General features: G+C 42.7%; 1 protein-coding gene across 4 annotated transcripts in view; it reads left to right on the forward strand.

Moving 5' to 3' along the window:
* Window positions 1-18,108, forward strand: part of lpp (LIM domain containing preferred translocation partner in lipoma) — a 178,832-nt gene that overhangs the window by 48,580 nt on the left and 112,144 nt on the right. For 3 of the 4 annotated variants that reach the window (XM_030726933.1, XM_030726936.1, XM_030726935.1), the window contains one exon: window positions 14,338-14,531. In XM_030726933.1, the coding sequence (XP_030582793.1) occupies window positions 14,342-14,531 (190 nt within the window). In that variant the 5' untranslated portion in view covers window positions 14,338-14,341. Of the gene's footprint in view, window positions 1-12,474; window positions 12,559-14,337; window positions 14,532-18,108 lie in introns of all 4 variants that reach the window. The other variant, XM_030726934.1, reaches the window with a different exon arrangement.

Raw genomic sequence — 18,108 nt, forward strand, 5'->3', positions numbered from 1 at the left:
ATGTGAGTTAAAAGGAGAGAGCGGCACTGTGGCTTAAAGGTGTTTGATGAAGTCTTTCTTTGGCTGCGAGAACAATCAGAGGACGGGAATCTGCAGACGCGCTCGGTGTCGAGTCGCCAGCCTGCTGTAAAGCCTTAAGCCAGCTCAGTTAGTGCACACCTTCCTTCCACTTGAGAATACCTTTCAAAACAGTTAACTGAAAACCACGAAGCAACCTCTTCATTTCTCAGCCCCCACCCCCCTTTGATTTTATTTTTCTCCTCTTCGTTGCTCAGGGTGGTGGTGCGGGCTGTTTGATGGGGGATGGGGTTGTTCGCCTTTGTAGTAGTCACAGCTCCAAATCTCATTTGTAATGGTTATCAGCTGGTTGGGCTCTTCACAATAGCTAATGGGGAAAACAAATCGGTATTTGCCATGTTTATCATTTGATTAACCTTCATATTATCCCTCTGTGTAATTAGCCTAATTATGAGAGGCTTTACACTGACAGTCTGATATCTGTGGTATAAACAGGTCTGAAATTTTCTGGCCTTATTCAAACAGAGCACCACTTCTTTAAAAACTCAGTGTGCACCACATACAACTTCTAGTGTCCATCAAGTGATTGAAATATGATTTCAAATCCCCCTCCAACTGAATGCTGTTTAACCTCAAATATTGAAAGCACCCCATAATGGATTAATCAGATGTGCAGATGGGTCTTGTTGGTAGCTGTGAGACAAAGAAGATGCTGCTGATGCAGACGTTACTGCCCGCTCCAACAAGTTTGTTCTCGCCTCTCTGGGGAACTCTTGCTGCCCGGTTGCTTTTGTCAAACCCGAATCAGCCGGCTCTCGTCAGGTCTGCGTCTCAGTGCAGACTGGATGAGCTGTGATTGGGACCCTCTCCTTCCCCGGGCCCCGAGCACAGCGGCTTTGACACAACAAAAAGGTGATTTTGCCTGCCAGCCTTCTCACTCCTCTTTGTCATGGCTGCTTTGTGTCAAGCACTGGTGCAAGGACTGACTTACAGCAGGTGTTGAAACACGATGGATTGTAGTTGGTATTAAACGTGAAGTTGCTTCACAGTAGTGTATCGAGACCTCCGAAGACCTTTTCTTTCCACACAGTTCATCCAGACCTTTGTCATGAAGACAAAGTTCAGCTTCACTGTGGCCGCTCCTCTTCTGTGGGAACGTTTTCCTGAGGCTGTGGGGCAAATCTGGACCGCCACCGAAACACATGCGGCCGTTACTTTAAATACGAAAGCTGAAATCTGTAGCACGATAAAAATGGCTCTTTATGCACAGTAAATAACTTCATTTTTAATTCTCAGAAACATGAATATCTAAACAAATAGCCTCACTTTAACTTATTGATCAATCATTGTTTAATCAGCTGCCTGAGAAATTACACAATTTTCAGCTTGTTGATCAGCAAATGAGCAGCTTTAAAAGATGTTTCACTTCAGGATTTTTGGTTATTTGTTGGACAAAATGAGACATTTAAACACACACACACACACACACACACACACACACACACACACACACACACATGTTGTGTTTCCTTGATGTGTAATAGTGTGTTTAATTGATTTTGCACCTAATAAAACATTTGCAAAGCCAGTATTTCAGGTTAGTATGAATTATGAATGAGGCATCGCTTTGATCCTCGGAGGTGATGCTCTTCACGTGTGCTTTGTTACACTTCTTTGGACAGTACTGAGAGAAACAGGCAAACATAATGGGTTACCTCATGAAAATGCTGCTTCATATCAGCAGTTTGTCATTTGTCAGTGTTCTCCCAGGTGGATAAAAGATAAAATGAAAATGAACCACCTGAATATAATTGCATCTGTTAACATACCTGGGCAGCCTACCCAAGTGAGCACTATAGGTGGAAAACAGTGAAGGGTGTGTGAAGGGGTAAGGTGAGGAGCTCAGAGTGGAGCCAGTGCACCTCCACATCAGCAGGTCTAGGATGCTTCCTGGTCATCTCCTGGGTGTGAGGTGTTTGATGCACCTCACCAAGGAGGTACTAAGTCCTAGTTTTCCAGGACACACTGGAGAGATCGTACCTCTTTGGCTGGCCACGGTATCCCTCAAAGGAGCTGGAGGTAGGGGCAGATGTGCCTGGAGCACTGCCCCAGTGACTCAGATCTGTGCTAAAGATGGATGTATGAGTGTATCGCTGAGTTGTGATACTGGCATTAGCTTTTTACCACTTTTTGCACATATAAGACGGCCTTGATGAAGGTAAACAGAAAAGAAAAATGTGGTTTAAAGTATGCAGATATATACAGGAGTCAGATTAAAGTACTGTCCTGTTCCTTTATCCCTAAGGGGGCTTGTCGACCTCTCACTGTGTTGGGAATTAAGAAATGTTTTACTCGACTTAATCCACACCATACATGTTTGACAAGGATAAGGAAAATAAAGTACTGCCTGACATTTAGGTGCAGAGAATTACTTGTCTAGAGAACTACGTCCTAAATGTGTGTATTACATTTAATGCACACAGTAAAAACCCAGCCTTGTCAGCTGGATTGTGTTGTAGGTCACAGTGTGATAATGGCAGGAATATACAGGAAATTACAGTCAAATGTAACACAGTGCAACAGTCCCTGTGTTAAAGCCTTTTATTGTCATTACAGAGGCTGTATATATAGCAGCTTATAGCACAGTTATTTACACAGTAAATATAAAAAAGTACCATATATTAAAACTACTAAATATATAAGATATATACAGTACAAAGCATGGTGACGAGGTAACCCAAAGCAGTACTAAACGGTAGCTGAACTGGTTCTTATAGAGAGCTTTTCTACTCTGCTTGAGCACTCAAAGCTTTATATGTACAATACACACACACACACACACACACACACACACACACACACACACACAGACACACACACACTTTGTTCTGTGCCCGAGTGCTTTCTATCTAACAGTCACACACTCCACTGAGCAACTCAGGGTTCAGTATCTTGCCCAAGGATACTTTGGCATGCAGACTGGAGCAGCCAGGGATCGAACCACCGACCTTCCAATCTGTAGGTGACCTGCTGTACCTCCTGAGCCACAGCCACCCCTTACAGACACAGATTATTCTAATAATTTAGGATGATATAGGCTGTGATGGTACAGAGAAATTATTGCAGGAAGAGGAAAAGGAGCAGTGTGTGTGTGTGTGTGTGTGTGTGTGTGTGTGTGTCGGGGGGTCAGTGCGTATTGAGGGACAGTGTTGTTATGACACTTGAGAAGAAGCTGTTTGAGTGTGTTTGTCCTGGATTTGAGGGACCTGTAGCCCCTCCCAGAGGGCGACGGGTCGAACGGTGCCGAGCGCTGCGGGGATGATGTTTGTAGCCCAGCATCACCATGGCTGCATGATAACAAGGCAACAGGAAGTTTTCCCCACTGGCTTTTGTGTTATTGCATATAATAATCTCTGAGGAATAAAAGCTTAAATTCACAAGTGTGCGTTTAGCTTGTGTATTTTACAGCGTCGAAGAAAACAGTCAGGTCCAAACAAGATGAGCCAAAAACATTCAAGAATTCTTTTGACTTTAAGACGAGAGCGGCAGGAGTGCAAAATCCAACCTTCTTTCATGCTTTTAGGACTCATTCCTGAAGGTTGTCACTATAACAGGTTCATTTACTGTATTTTTAATGACTGGGATCCCACGATGCTGACATAATCAGAGCAGATTTGGTCTAAAATGAACATATATGAGTGCGTTACCTGCAGCAGTAATGAAATGGGATTCTTTGCTTGTGTCTGAGTTGGGATGAGCTTGTCGTGGAGGTGTACTGTTTGCAGGGCTATGTTTCAGAACATGATGTTTGACTTACCCAGCCCTCTGATGCCCCGACACTGCTATTGCTCCTCGGCTATAAAATTTTTAACAGTAGTAGAAAGGGTCTAAAACAGCCTTTTGCTTTTATTAGTGTGCCAGCATGGCATGGTGTCAGACTTCCAGCACCTTCAAATATTTACCCTTGTGCACAAAACGTTTCAGGATCCGTAATGACCACTTTAACTCTTTGCTCTTCGCTGCTTCCCAACAGCGGAACGCACAGAGCGAGCGCTTGTTTGTGTAATGTCGCATTAACCTGTTCAGCTATTCGACCAGCCCTCTACAGCAGAGCGGGTCCGGTGCTGGAAAGACTCAGCAACAGCCTCGTGCAGATGGGACGCTTTAATTTTTAAAGCGTTTCCATTCGCATGGCTGATCCTCCGCACGCTGCGTCACGAACCGTGAGTGCTAATCCCAGTTGCCAACCACCTCTTTATTTAGTATGAAAAATCCTGCCAGCCAAAGCGTATCTCCTCCTTCATCTCTGTAGTGTCTTTTTGAAGTGATGTTTTGATCGGTGCCTAGTGAACCAGAGGCTGTGTAGCTTTAACTGAACTCTACTCATGGGACAAAGCCCAAGACGGGAGAAAAGCAGCATAATTGCCCTTAAAATCTTGGTTCACCTTTTCTCATAAAGACATGCAGGAACCAACCAAGTTCAAAAACTCAATACTAATAATGAAGTAATACTTCAGTCCTTGTCACTGTGTGCGGATTAATGAGGAAAATGAACTGAGTCCGCCGTTCCAGTTTGAAACTTCAGTGGGTCTAAATATCTTCTGTAGCTGCGTTTCTGGGGTTCAGGAAAAACGGTCCATTAATCCCTGCAGTGATCTTAGCTTTGATTTCACCAGGTCCTCATAACCTCTCATGAAGCCATATTCACAGAAGCAGCCACCAACGTTTTAAGATTAGGCTTAAAGTTTTCCTTCTCCATAAAGCTTACAGTCAGTACATCATGGGAACCCCCCCAGCAGCCTAGGCCTATAGCAGCATCACTAAGGGGGGGTTCAGGGTCACCTGATCCAGCCCTGAGTGTTTTTTATTCACCTCTTTTTACTCTGTTTATACCCCACTCTGCATTTAATCATTAGGTATTATTATCTGTCTCTCTTCCACAGTGTGTCTTTTGTCCTGTCTCTCCCCCCTCAGCCCCCCCCTCACAGCAGATGACCCCCCCCTCCCTGAGCCTGGTTCTGATGGAGGTTTCTTCCTGTTTAAAGGGAGTTTTTCCTTCCCACTGTCACCAAGTGCTACTCATAGGGGGTCGTTTAGACTGTTGGGTTTTCTCTGTATTATTGTAGGGGCTTTACCCACAATACAAAGCACCTTGAGGCTCCTGTTGTGATTTGGTGCTATATAAATAAAATTGAACTGAAATAGAATTGAATTGATTCAGTAATCTTCCAGCTCCCTCATAATAAGTGCATTGACATGCAGGTAACTGTCTAACCAGCTAGCCGGTGGTCTTTCGTGTCCAGCCCGCAGATCGACAGTAACGTGTAGATCTGGAAACTGAAGCCAGCATGCAGGTGCTTAAATATGTGTAATGGTCAGTAGGGGCGACTCAAGGTTTTATGAGGCCTTAAGCAGAATTAGTTTTGGGCCCCTGCCCCCAGCTGAGCTTATCACCAACCATCCACCTCTGCATAGCCAATATGTCCATGATTGATCATTTGTGCATTATACAGCTAACACTGCCGTTATCTCACTGCAGACAGTGCAATATTTAATGTTTTTGAAATGTGCAAAAGGGCAGAACAGTCATAAAGAATTCAACATAGGCCTCAGTATTATTTTTACAAAACAGTTTTTATTCATTTAGTCTGCTTTTAGATTTGCAGTAACTTACCAACCATAATGCCTGTGTGGAGAGCAGCATCACTGCAGCTGCTCACACCTCGTCTGCACTGACCGCTCGTTCGATGCTTCTGTTAAACTAACGTCATTGTTAGTGCATGTTAATGACCTTTAACCTGCTGCTTTTTTCTTTTCAGCCTCAGAGGGATAAATGCCTTTTCTTTTTTTATATATGAATCAGCGCTACATAAATAAACGTGAGACATACTTGTTACAGTCTACTTGCAGACAGTGGGCATGAATGTGACCCCAGTTATGATAGGCAACAATGATCAGAGCATCAGTAGAGGCTGCAGCAGACGTGGTCAGTCTGTTAACATTTATTTTCCTTTCTCTTGTATGATTGCTGCTGCTATATAACACACAAAAATATACATTTATCAGCCTGCCTTGTAACATTTTAACTGCTCGTGGGGACCGCTTGGGGCTGGTTATGCTTTAGGCCGGCTCTGTACAGAGAACAAACAGCGTTGGCTCTTTTGATCTGTGACCTCAGTAAACACACTTTCTGGTTTAAAATCTCCAGTTTCAAGCATTATTCTTTAAAAACAGCATGGCTATTATTGAATGTGCCATGTGTCAAAAAGGGAAAGCAGGGTCTGGGCCTAGCTTGTGATTAATGTTAGGGATCATTTTTTACTCAGTGAATAAAGGACAAATGTTTAAAGGTAAATTAAATAATTAACAGTGGATCAACCAAATAATATACAATTAAATAATACATTAGACAGAGAGCAACAGATCAGAAAGTTCTAGACTAACTTCTCCGTTTCAGAGCATCTTATCTCGAGGTCCGGCCACCGAACGTACAATTAGAACATCGCCAACGTCACCATGTTCTGTCATTAATCTGGACAAGATTTCTGTGTATTGATTAAATTAGAACATCAGGAAGAAGATGTGCCTGACAGAGAGGAATCTGGGTCATGAAGAACCAGCCAGAACAAGACTGAATGACGAAGGTCAACTCATAGCACCCAGAGATTGTCTATGTTTAAGATAACAACGGGCTCAGAGAGAGAGAGCACACACAGGCCTGTCTCTTCTGAGTCCCCACATGCATGTGTATTTTTCCTGATTCTTTAATATATTAAATGCCTTACTTTTTAATTAAAGTGTTTCAGGTGTCTTCCTTCACAAAACACCTGTTTACCTGACGTTAACAAGCTGCACGAGCGTCTGCACGACCTCGCAGCGTCCATCGATTTCTCAGTCAGATCCACTTCTTTCTCGTCACATCTGGTTTCAAAGTCTCAGCTCAAGGCCATACAACCGGACTTTGTATGGCCAATAGATGACATCACGGTGGCCACGTCCATCTATTATATACAGTCTGTGCTGCCTGGTGTGGATTTCATGAGTGAAGGTGACTTTACCCTGTTAACCAACCTGCCCAGTACAACCAGTCCTTACTGAGCGGTACTTGTAGGAAATGACAAGGTACCAGTGAAAACGCTGCTTTCACATCATGCTTAAAAGGGTGGTTACCCTAACCTTTTTTCCTTAAAGTTTCAGAAGTGTTATTCTTTAGATCTCGATTTCTAGTTCTGGTGCCTAAAACGAGCCAGTGAATGAAAGTAAACACTGATACAGCACACCTTAAGTGTAAAGGGAAGCTTAAAGGGCCTGTAAACACTCTGTTCTGTGGTCTCCACTGTAAGGGCAGCGTGATGTAAGCCACCCTAACGAGCCTCCAGATGTAGACTTCCCAGGAGTGAAAACCCTTTATTTTTGATGTGATGTGACAAACTAAACTGTAAGTTTGTTTCACACTGTGTGTGGAAAGACATTATGAGTCGTGCACTTAAAGCTGCGGTGTTCAGTATTTGTCTCTAAATGACAGCTCAGCTGATGCACTCGGGCCTCCTCTGCTGGCTTTTTTAGCCTCTTTAAGCTCTCTTTCAGTTTCCTGGGCCACATCTTTGCTGCCACGTCATCTCTCTCCTTACCGGTGCTGTTTAAGGCCACAGCAGACAGCTGTTTTCAGCTGTAGAAACCACCGTGTATACGCTAGTAGAGCATTTCAAAAGCAGACACTTGTAAGCACTTTTTTCAATAGGTTTTCAACATGCGATTCAGCTCTCAACCTCAAAGAGTTTTTGCTAGAAAGCATGCCGTGCTTCCCCCCAAAAATCTCTGAACCTTGCCATATTATGTTAGAATTCAGCGCTCTCAGTGGTCCTCTTTGGATGGTTTTGTTTGATAGTTTCCTTGGTGGATATGAAAGATTAATGCGACAGAAGCACCTGCAGCAGTTCCTCAATGACAGCTGTAAAAGTGCAGCAGAACAGCTGTGAGAAGACAGCCCGATCGCCTCGCTCCCATAAACCAAACTGTTAAACACGGTGTCACCGCTTTGTGAGCCATCTTCTAACCGCCCGTCTTCCATGAGCTTCAGTGCTGTTTTCTGTGACAGAGTGCACCTTTGACCCGATCCCTCAGTGTGTTTGGGTTATTGTTGTGTGTACATTTGTGCATGTTTTCTTGTGTGCTTGGTTATTTCATAACCCATGTTCTACAGAAGAGCAGAGGGGAGATGCTGGGATTAGCAGACTTCTGCTATGGTAGAGAAAGGTCTGAGACAGTTATGGCAGTGGGGCCACATGTTTAGTCAGAAGATGTTTACAGCAAAGCTTCATAGATGTATCTGCAGAAATTGTGTTTGTGTGGGTTTCCTCTCGTTGTTCTTATTTCCTCCCACTGTCCAAAGACTGTGGTGTAGACTGTGGGCGCAGTGGAAACTTTAATGGTGTGAATATGCTCGTCTGCCTGTTACAGACTGATGGTCTGTCCAAAATATACCCCTCACTGCCACATGCTTAAGGGGGAATTCCCCTGAACTGTGTGTCTTTACAGAGGTGAAAAGTGAAAGCTGCACGAGCACGTCTTGAGGCAGCAGAGGGAAGTACACAAAGTCTGATAAATATCTTGAAGTCACTTTAGTCAGCATCAGTGCTCTGGCCACAAGTTAAAAATAAAAGGTGTGAAGTACCTTGTAAGATATAGCTCGCTCTGATCTATATTTGCTTCTACTAGCATAACACTCTTGAATGTCTAGCCTGTGGTTGAGTTGCACGTGCTAGATTTTGACAAAAATAAAAAATATCTGCAACATTGTTGTGCTCGATTCATTGTGCTCAGAAAATCTGTCCATCATGACAAAAAAGTTGTGGTTTTTCCTCATGTTTTTGGTCATATAGCACCTGTTCTTGTGCTTGATGCATTTCATATATTCAGCCTGGTGTTCAAATAATCCCCGTGAGCCAAAAGCTCCTGCAGTTTTTCTACTCTCGGGTCTGTATGATGTCACTGAGAGGGCATATCCCTAAAATGGACATCACAGATTTACAGCTCCAGCTGTGAGCCCAGGAGCCCCACCCACCTGCCATTTAAACTTTCTGTTTGTGAGGGGCAGCCAATCAGAAGAAAGTTGGCTTAAATTAAGTGAGAGAGGGAACCTGACAGCAGGGTGCAGAGGCAGGATAAAGTGATCACAAAAAACAGGCCTTAATTAGGTCAGCTGGGAAAACTGAAAGTATGGATGTATTTAAGATTTATCATAGTTAATAATGATCAAATTTCAGTAACTCATTATGTTTAATACTGGACACACAGATTGCTCTCTAAATGCATTTTTAAAAAAAATGCTGCTGCTCTCTCTCGTGCACATTACTATTCAATTCAACCCAATTTTTTTTATGTAGCGCCAAATAACAGTCACTTCAAGGCCCTTTGTATTGTAGGTAAAGACCCTACAATAATACAGAGAAAACGCAGCAGTCAAAATGACCCCTATGAAAAAGCATTTGGCAACAGTGGGAAGGAAAAACTCCCTTTAACAGGAAGAAACCTCCAGCAGAACCAGGCTCAGGGAGGGGGGGTCATCTGCTGAGGGGGGAGAGACAGAGATTAATAATAACTAATGATTAAACTCTATTCTAGATTTAACAGGGAGCCAATGAAGAGAAGCCAATATGGGAGAAATCTGCTCTCTCTTTCTAGTCCCTGTCAGTACTCTAGCTGCAGCATTTTGGATCAGCTGAAGGCTTTTCAGGGAGCTTTTAGGACAGCCTGATAATAATGAATTACAATAATCCAGCCTAGAAGTAATAAATGCATGAATGAGCTTTTCAGCATCACTCTGAGAAAGGATGTTTCTAATTTTAGAAATATTGCACAAATGCAAAAAAGCGGTCCTACATATTTGTTTAATATGTGCATTGAAGGACATATACTGGTGAAAAATGACTCCAGGATTTCTCACAGTGTTACTGGAGGCCAAAGTAATGCCATCCAGAGTAAGTATCTGGTTTGACACCATGTTTCTAAGATTTGTGGGGCCGAGAACAAGAATTTCAGTTTGATCTGAATTTAGAAGCAGGAAATTAGAGGTCATCCAGGCCTTAATGTCTTTAAGACATTCCTGCAGCTTAACTCATTGATGTGCATCATCTGGCTTCATTGATAGGTAAAGCTGAGTATCATCTGCATAACAATGAAAATTGATGCAGTGCTTTCTAATAATACTGCCTAAGGGAAGCATGTATAATGTAAATAAAATTGGTCCTAGCACAGAACCCTGTGGAACTCCATAATTAACCTTAGTGTGTGGAGAAGACTCCCCATTTACATGAACAAATTGGAGTCTATGAGATAAATATGATTCAAACCACTGCAGTGCAGTACCTTTAATACCTATAGTATGCTCTAATCTCTGCAGTACCTACAAATATCTGCGTACATTCCCTGTAAGATTGGCCATAAGAGTAAGAACAATGCACATTTGGATTGAGTTATTTACAGGCTATATGTATGTACATGTGATGTATATACCTAAGGGTTGTAATCATAAGGAGCTGAGCAGTGCACTTTACATGATTACACGTTTTATAATGTAAATAAGAAGGTATATCCCAAGGGGTAGGATGTGGCGTTGAGTAGAAGAATATCGCACATGAGGGTTGTACCTCAGTTACTGTGGGATTGAGTTCAGCAGTTAGCCACATTTGTGGCTCCTAACTATGGAGACCGCTGGTTTGAGTGTCTTTAGTGTGGCGTGACTCATAGCCATACTATAACATGCCTTTTACTCTGTGGACCAGCTCTGGAGGGATGAGGAGTTGGTGATCATGGGCCTGAACATTTGGATAACGGTTGGGTTTAGACGCTTGGAGTAACTGAAGTCATAATCAGTAAGCGCATGCTTCACAGTGGCCGCAGCCCTGTGCTAATAACATTAATCGTTAGGTTGTGGATGTCGACAGCTTTTCCTATTTTACGCTCTGCATTTTTCTTATATTTTGTGAAGGTTCATCATGTCGTGTGTCACCATTTCTCCTTTACTGTATGAATATATGATTTTTTTTTTTCTAAAGCCATGTTGGAGGCCCTGCTGGAGTTCTTGCCTCTGTTCATGGTCCTTTTATCGACATTGTTTATTAGATGGGGTTAAATGTGAGCTGCCCAGCTTCATCTGTGAACAGCCAGTGTTCTGCTCCTTACACAAAGGACCGGCTGAAGTACATGAAGTAAAGCGCTTTCCAGAGTAGACCTTGGATGGATAAAAGAATGGCACTTAAAGCCATATGCAGTGAGGTGTGTTTTTTAAACTGTTCATTTGTTCATGTTTTAGAGGAAGGAAAAAAATCTTTTGACAGATGAAATGTTGCAACATACGAGTACGTGTGACACGTCTGTATGCAGCTTTTTTGAGCTTAAAAAACCCCCGCCAGGGTGCCTCCGGGGTAAACTGCATCACAAGTCACTGAACCATATTGATCATAGCCAATTAATATGTAGCACACAAAAGACTGCGAGAAGACCTGCTGAGGAAGACTGCCGCTCTGAAACGGCACACTCTCCAGAGCATCCAGGACGTGGCTTCACTGTGCAGCCCTGAAATCTGAAAATCAGACAATACTCGTGCTGAAAAGCAACAAATCCCAGAGCACTGTTATTAGACTCTTCTTTTTTATTTGAGGTCAGTCCAGCATGATTATTTTTATGTAGTCGTGGTTTTCTCTTTAAAATGAAGGCAGCTGCAATTTAAAATTCTCTATTCATACACGTAATCTATGAATCAGAGCAGTGATTATGTGCTGGAGTCATCAGTGAGGTGGGTTCTGTCTTGTGTCCTCACAGAAGTCACTTGTTTTGCAGAAAGTTTATTTAAAACAGGAGAAGTGAGTGGGTTTAATGTGCACTTTAGGGCCCAGTATCCATAAAGAGACACCCTGCTGTGCATTATTTGCCATCATCAAAGAATGCAACCACACACTGACACAGAAATTTTCCTTTCAGGATGTCACATATTGAGCCTTACTCACACATCCTAAGATCATTTCTCCTCTTTTCCTCCCTTTTCCTTTCAATTCATCTTTTATTTTGTTAGCCATTTGAGCGTTGTGAAATGACAGCATTTGCATTGAAAGGACAGGTGGGTGTGAGACACCAGCGAGCGTCTGAATTGTAGCATTAAGAGCATGAGAGAAGGAAAAAAATCAAAAGTAAGAAGCATTCAGACGGCAGGAGGAGCAGGGATTTGAGCAGATATTAAAAGATGATTGTGCGTGGGCTTTTACTGCTGCGCTCCGGAGAAAGAATGTAAACCCTGCATCAGTCAGAGTGAGGATAATAAAGAGTAAAAACATCAGAACACAGCGCAACAAACACAAACAAAAAGAAGGATGGGGAAAAGCGCGCCGTATAAATAGTTCAAATATTTCAAGTGATTTCAGAATGCGATGGTGAAATACTGCATGTTTGTGTCCTCAGCTGCTGCAGTTCGTCTCGTCTGCGGTGGTCCGCTCTTCACTGCGACTGCATCGCGGACACACGCGTTAAACAAAGCAGTCAGAGGTGAGAATCGCTGCCTTTCTGCAACATGCTGATGAGTTCTGCTCGTGCAGAAAAATCTACAACAACAACATCAAATTCAGTAATAAGCAGTCGAGTGATGTTTTCGTTTTGTGCGTGACTCGCGGATCCGTGTTGTGTCGTTCCCAAACACTCATCTGATCTCGTTTTTGACAGCTACATCAACAGGGAAAAATCATTGATGGTTACATCAGTGTTACAGCATTTTTCAATACTTTCCTCCATAAAGTCTTTTTGTTTTTAAAACACTTTGTTGTTTTCACCGCTCTTTGTCTCACATATCACACTTCTGATTTGTTGATCTTGTGTAGCATCGCGAGCAGAGAAAGAGGCGGCTCAGAGTTCAAAGTGATTTCCTTTTGTTTCTTGATTAATTCGGACTCTGTGCTGCGTGTCGGAGCGCCCGGTTTTTGTTTTCCAGCAGATGCTTTCAAACACACACAGTAGTTGAAAATAAAACACAGACTTGATCCAAACACACACACACACACACACACACACGTGACCTCGTGCTGCGTGTGGATACACTGGTGTCGGCCTCCCCTTTCAGAAAGCAGACACAGGTTTAACACAGGAGGCCGGGCCTCACTGAAACTCGTACACTCACATTGAACTTGAAGTACTTAAAAGTACAGGATGTACTGCTGTCTTATACAGCTGGTACTGACTAGTCAGGTTTTAGTCGTGCTTGCATGTCTAAGGTGCTCCTGACAGCATCTTACCCATATTTATGTTCCCGATGACTGCTACAACATTTCCATCAGACTGAGCTGTTTGTCTTTAATGTTAATAATTGATCATCCCTGATTGGCTGTAGGTGTGGACTTGAGATGGAGACAGTAGTCTGTCTTTTTGTGTTCTCGTGCTGCTGCCCCAAAGCAGCCAAAGGGCATTCAGTCAGAGAGTGCATGGTTTCTAAGCAGGGGTGTTCCTGCTGACTAATTTACTGAACTAACTGCAGTAATGATAAGAGAACACTGCAGAGCAGTCTAACTGAGCCCAGTGTAACAGACAGGTTACAGGTTAGCCATGTAAAGATTGCATGTGTATTTAAGAGCCAATCACATTCTTCAATAATCAAATCAGGTGCTGCTGAAATGTGTGGCACTATGCTCCAAGTACAACATCACACACACACACACACACACACACTTAGTCTGCAGACTGTGGCTAATGCTAGCCGTGCTGCAGCCGGTTAATGTCAGGGTGCAGAACCAGAGCAGTTAGCGTGTCTTAATTTGGGCTCTGCTCATTCACCCGCAGGTGGCGCCATCATGGGTGGAGGTGCAGCCTCGTCTGGTGCAGGGTAGCATCGGAGCATTTCAGAAACTGCAGCTAACCAGAGTTTAACCGACTAGTTTAAGCATGTTGTTGACCAGCCTGGACCTCCAGCTGTGTCTATACACAGTAATTATAGTTATCAGTAACGTATTGATTAGCCCTGTGTTGTGATTAGTTTGACAAAAGTATAAAGAAATTTTAAAAAGTGAAGAAATAATGCTGCAATTCATCACTGTTTCATCAATTTAGCTGATTTCCATAAACCTGTGTGAACATTGATGCGCTCTCGTACTGTTGGAGGCTGTAAAGTATGAAGCAAACTCCCAGTTTCATCACCTCGTATCGTGCATGCAGAGAGACACACAACTCTGCTCTTTGTCTACCCCCGACCGTGTTATTCTGCCAGTGAGCTGGATGACAGCAGTTTCTGAGCTATTTTTGCAGCTCCTGACTTTAATTTGAATCATTTTGTCTCCTCAGAGCCATGTGGAACCCAGCAAATGATCAGCCAGGACAGGTGACTGCCAGGATGGAGACCACGCCGTCTCTGGGTAGTGCGAGCATCTCCGTGTCACAGCAGCAGTCACCGAAGAAGTTTGCCCCTGTGGTCGCCCCCAAGCCCAAGTTTAACCCTTACAAACCGATGGGAGAGACCACACCCTCCGACCCTGCAGGTAATCGCACACAAAACGGCTTCAGATCACTATAATTAAGGAAATATCAATAACTTAAGAAAATTAATTATTCTTAATGATGTTTTTTTGTTAAGCTCAGCACTTTATGATGATAAACGCTCCATCTTCAGGACTTGTTTCATCTTCTGCAGGTAGCAGTAAACCTGCGGTAGCTTGCAGTGGTTACAGGTGTAATCGAGTACCTCGATCTTTATTCAGCACTGTATTTAACAGTTACTGAGCCAGAAAACTAAATACCACAACTGCTCGTTCAGCAAATATTCCCAGGTGATATCCATTTCCATACAGTATAATCCACACAGTATGCATACGGTATAATTTTCATCCCTAAAGAGCTCCTCGATGAAAGCCTAAAACCATCAAAGCTGTCAGTTAATTAAATAAGAGACACTGAAACAAGAATGAAGTGACGCTAAAGAGCATTTTGTTGTAATTGTACTGCTTGTCTCTAATATTCTTCTAATTATAGTTTACTGCAGCACGGCTCTTAAGCTATGACAATAACTGCTACAGTGTGTTAAGACTGAAAGCAGAATGAATGGACCTAAATGTTCAAACTGCTTTTACACATTTTTTTATCTGTCACATCCAATCAGGCTGAGTTTGGTGTGAAGTGTTTTGATTGGTGCAGCAGCTGGGGATCAAACCGCTGACCTTCTGATTAGCAGAGTAGTCTTGGTGGGGCTCATCGTCGTGTCCTTGAGGTATGCTTCTGTAGGCTCGGGCTGTGGGGAACTTCCCATGGTTCTCTTTGGTTCTCCTCGACCGCCCTCTCTGCACTCGGCCTCTTTGCTGTGACTCCTCTCCTCATGTAGATCCACAACGAACTGAGCGGACGACCTGTGAGACTCTCACGTTTCAGTGTGTGCTGTTAAATATCTGAAATGACAATGAAGCCTCCTGAGCTGCTCACGTCTAAAATGAGCATCGTGAAATCATCTGTAGAAGTTTCTACAGATGATCTGAGATCTCATGTCTGTGTACACATCCTGAAATATGAGGTTTTCTTTTTTATTTCCTAGTTTCTCTTAATAACCAGATAGTTTACCAGATATCACTAGTTTACAGTATTGAAGTTCTGGTTATTAATTGTGGCCTCATTTACAAACAGTGTTGGTGGTTTGCAGTGTGAGCGCAGGAAGCTTCGTGTTCTCGTTTTTTTTGGGCCCCCTGGGAGCCGATGGCTTGTTTTTGTGAAAAAAGTTTCTAGTGCTGCCAGTTAATTAATACGCAATAAATTTACTAAAAGAGGTGCGAGGGTACAATTGTAAGAGTTATTAAAGTTATTATGTAACGATTATTTGAAATAAAGCTGAATATGTGGATGTGTTTAACATGCGGCAGATATGACTCAGCGCTGCCACATCTGCCTTCATAATTACCTTTGATATGAATGTTTAAAGAGAGAGGCTCACGTTAGGACTTCCCTTTTTCTAAATTCAGATTCAGCCAATAAAGCTGAAAAATGTGCTTTATATTTTTAAGTGTACAAAGGCATAGTTTGCATAAACACACTTTTCTATTGCACAATAATGGGAAGACATGCAAATTACTATTTAAAAATCTTTGTGTTTAACTAAGAGCACAGACAAGAACACAGGAAGCGTTTTTTTCTCAGCTGCTGACGAGAAACAAGTGAAAGCTGCAACATTACTCACAGACGCTCTAAAGGAATTCATGCTTTGAAGTGAGCGCGCTGTACGGACTGCCCTGCACGTGTCGGCAGTTTAAGCTCCATTTAATTTGTTTCAAGCAGGACACACAGATAATATTATCCTCTGTTTCTTCACTTTTCCTTCCAGTGATGTGTTGTAACGTGAACATTATCTAAACCTCTGCCCTCAAACCCCCCTGAGAGCCCTGGATTTCCAAAACAGGGGAAACGGTTATGAAATTCAGCAGGACGTGAGCACACTGCTGTCTGCAGGGGTTTGTGGTTTCACTTACAGACTGTCTTGTACTCCAGATGTTAGTGGTGTAAAAATTGTTCTTAGATGGCTGCTTTTTGAGCTCTGCCCACCATTTAAGAAAAAAAAAACAACACCTAGGAACTGAAGTTGGAAAGCAACTTTTAAACTCTTACAATAAAACATATTTGTATAATCCACACAAAGCAACACAAAATTCTGTTCATAGGATAAAAAATTAAGGTCAGATAGAAAAACTCTTATGGCTGTATGAAAAGACATACTTTAAATAAATGTATTTATGTTTTTTAAGTATAGTTGATTTTATTACTATTGATTTTGATAGAGCTGTAAAAACGCTTCAGAGGTTTTTTGAAGTCTGAGAACAATACCATGATAGTGGTCTGACTGTGTTTGATTATTTTAACTTTAAATTTAGCTCCGTGTCTTTGACTAAAAGCAGAAGCTGAGCAGTGACTTTAAATCTGTTCATTTGTGGTTCTAAAAACATTTGTTCTGGTTCATGATTTTCATGATCAGAGTATTATAAAACAAACATAAATCTATGTATTATGAACTAGTGAGTGTGTTGATGCTGAATAGAAAGAGCCCCAGAATGGAGCCTTGAGGAACTCCTCTTTTTTTCTTTTTTTTTGTAATGGACACAAAGCAGACCTTTTCATTCAAAGGCCTGCCCAAATTATTGTGTAGCTATTTGTTATACACACGGTGGCGTGGCGGTTAGCATTGTTGCCTCACAGCTCGAAGGTCCTGGGTTCAAATCCACCTTAGCCCGAGCGTTTCTGTGTGGAGTTTGCATGTTCTTTCCTATGTGGGTAAGCATGGGTTTTCTCCGGGTACTCCGGTTTCCTCCCCCAGTTATTGGTTAGGTTAATTGGTGATTCTAAATTGGCCATAGGTGTAAATGTGAGCGTGAATGTCTGTTTCTTTGTGTTAGCCCTGTGACAGGCTGGTGACCTGTACAGGGTGCACCCCGCCTCTCACCCTGTGGTAGCTGGCATAGGCTCCAGCCCCTCCGCAACCCTGCACAACATAAGTGGAAGAGAATGGATGGATGGATTTGTTACAATGAGCAAAGTTCACTGCAGCATTGAAGTCCAAGTTGAAGCTTTTGGATTAGAAATAATAAGCTCTTCTGAGATGAGTCTGTTCATAGGTACCAAACGCTTCTTTAGGCAATGAGCCACAGTCACTGCAGTGCAGTTAATGACAGGGCAGCAAAGCCATAAAAAACATTTGCACACTATCTGGGTGGCCTGTAAATGTTTAAGAATGCAGTTCAGTCTGAGGAGTTTAGCTGAAGAGGGACACATTCAGAAAACAAAATGAAGATATCGGCTCTCATCGTAAAAAGATGGCAGCTCCACCTCGCTGCCACACTGGTACCCCGGTCTCACCGAGGCTCGGATCAGAAAGGCCTCATCATTAACTCATTCATTAACTGGAGTCAGGCCGACTTCAGTGCTGTCGGGTTGGACGGGACGTGTTCTCAAACTTTGATCTCAACTCCTACGCAAGTGTCATGACTGCATTTCACGTATTTGTGATGCTGTTACATCGACCACATTTCCACAGAGAGAGGCACAAACACCTGTTGGAGTACTCAAACCACCTTTGTCGCAGTTCCT

The sequence above is a fragment of the Archocentrus centrarchus genome, chromosome 4, assembly GCF_007364275.1.
Source record: "Archocentrus centrarchus isolate MPI-CPG fArcCen1 chromosome 4, fArcCen1, whole genome shotgun sequence".
NCBI lineage: Eukaryota > Metazoa > Chordata > Actinopteri > Cichliformes > Cichlidae > Archocentrus > Archocentrus centrarchus.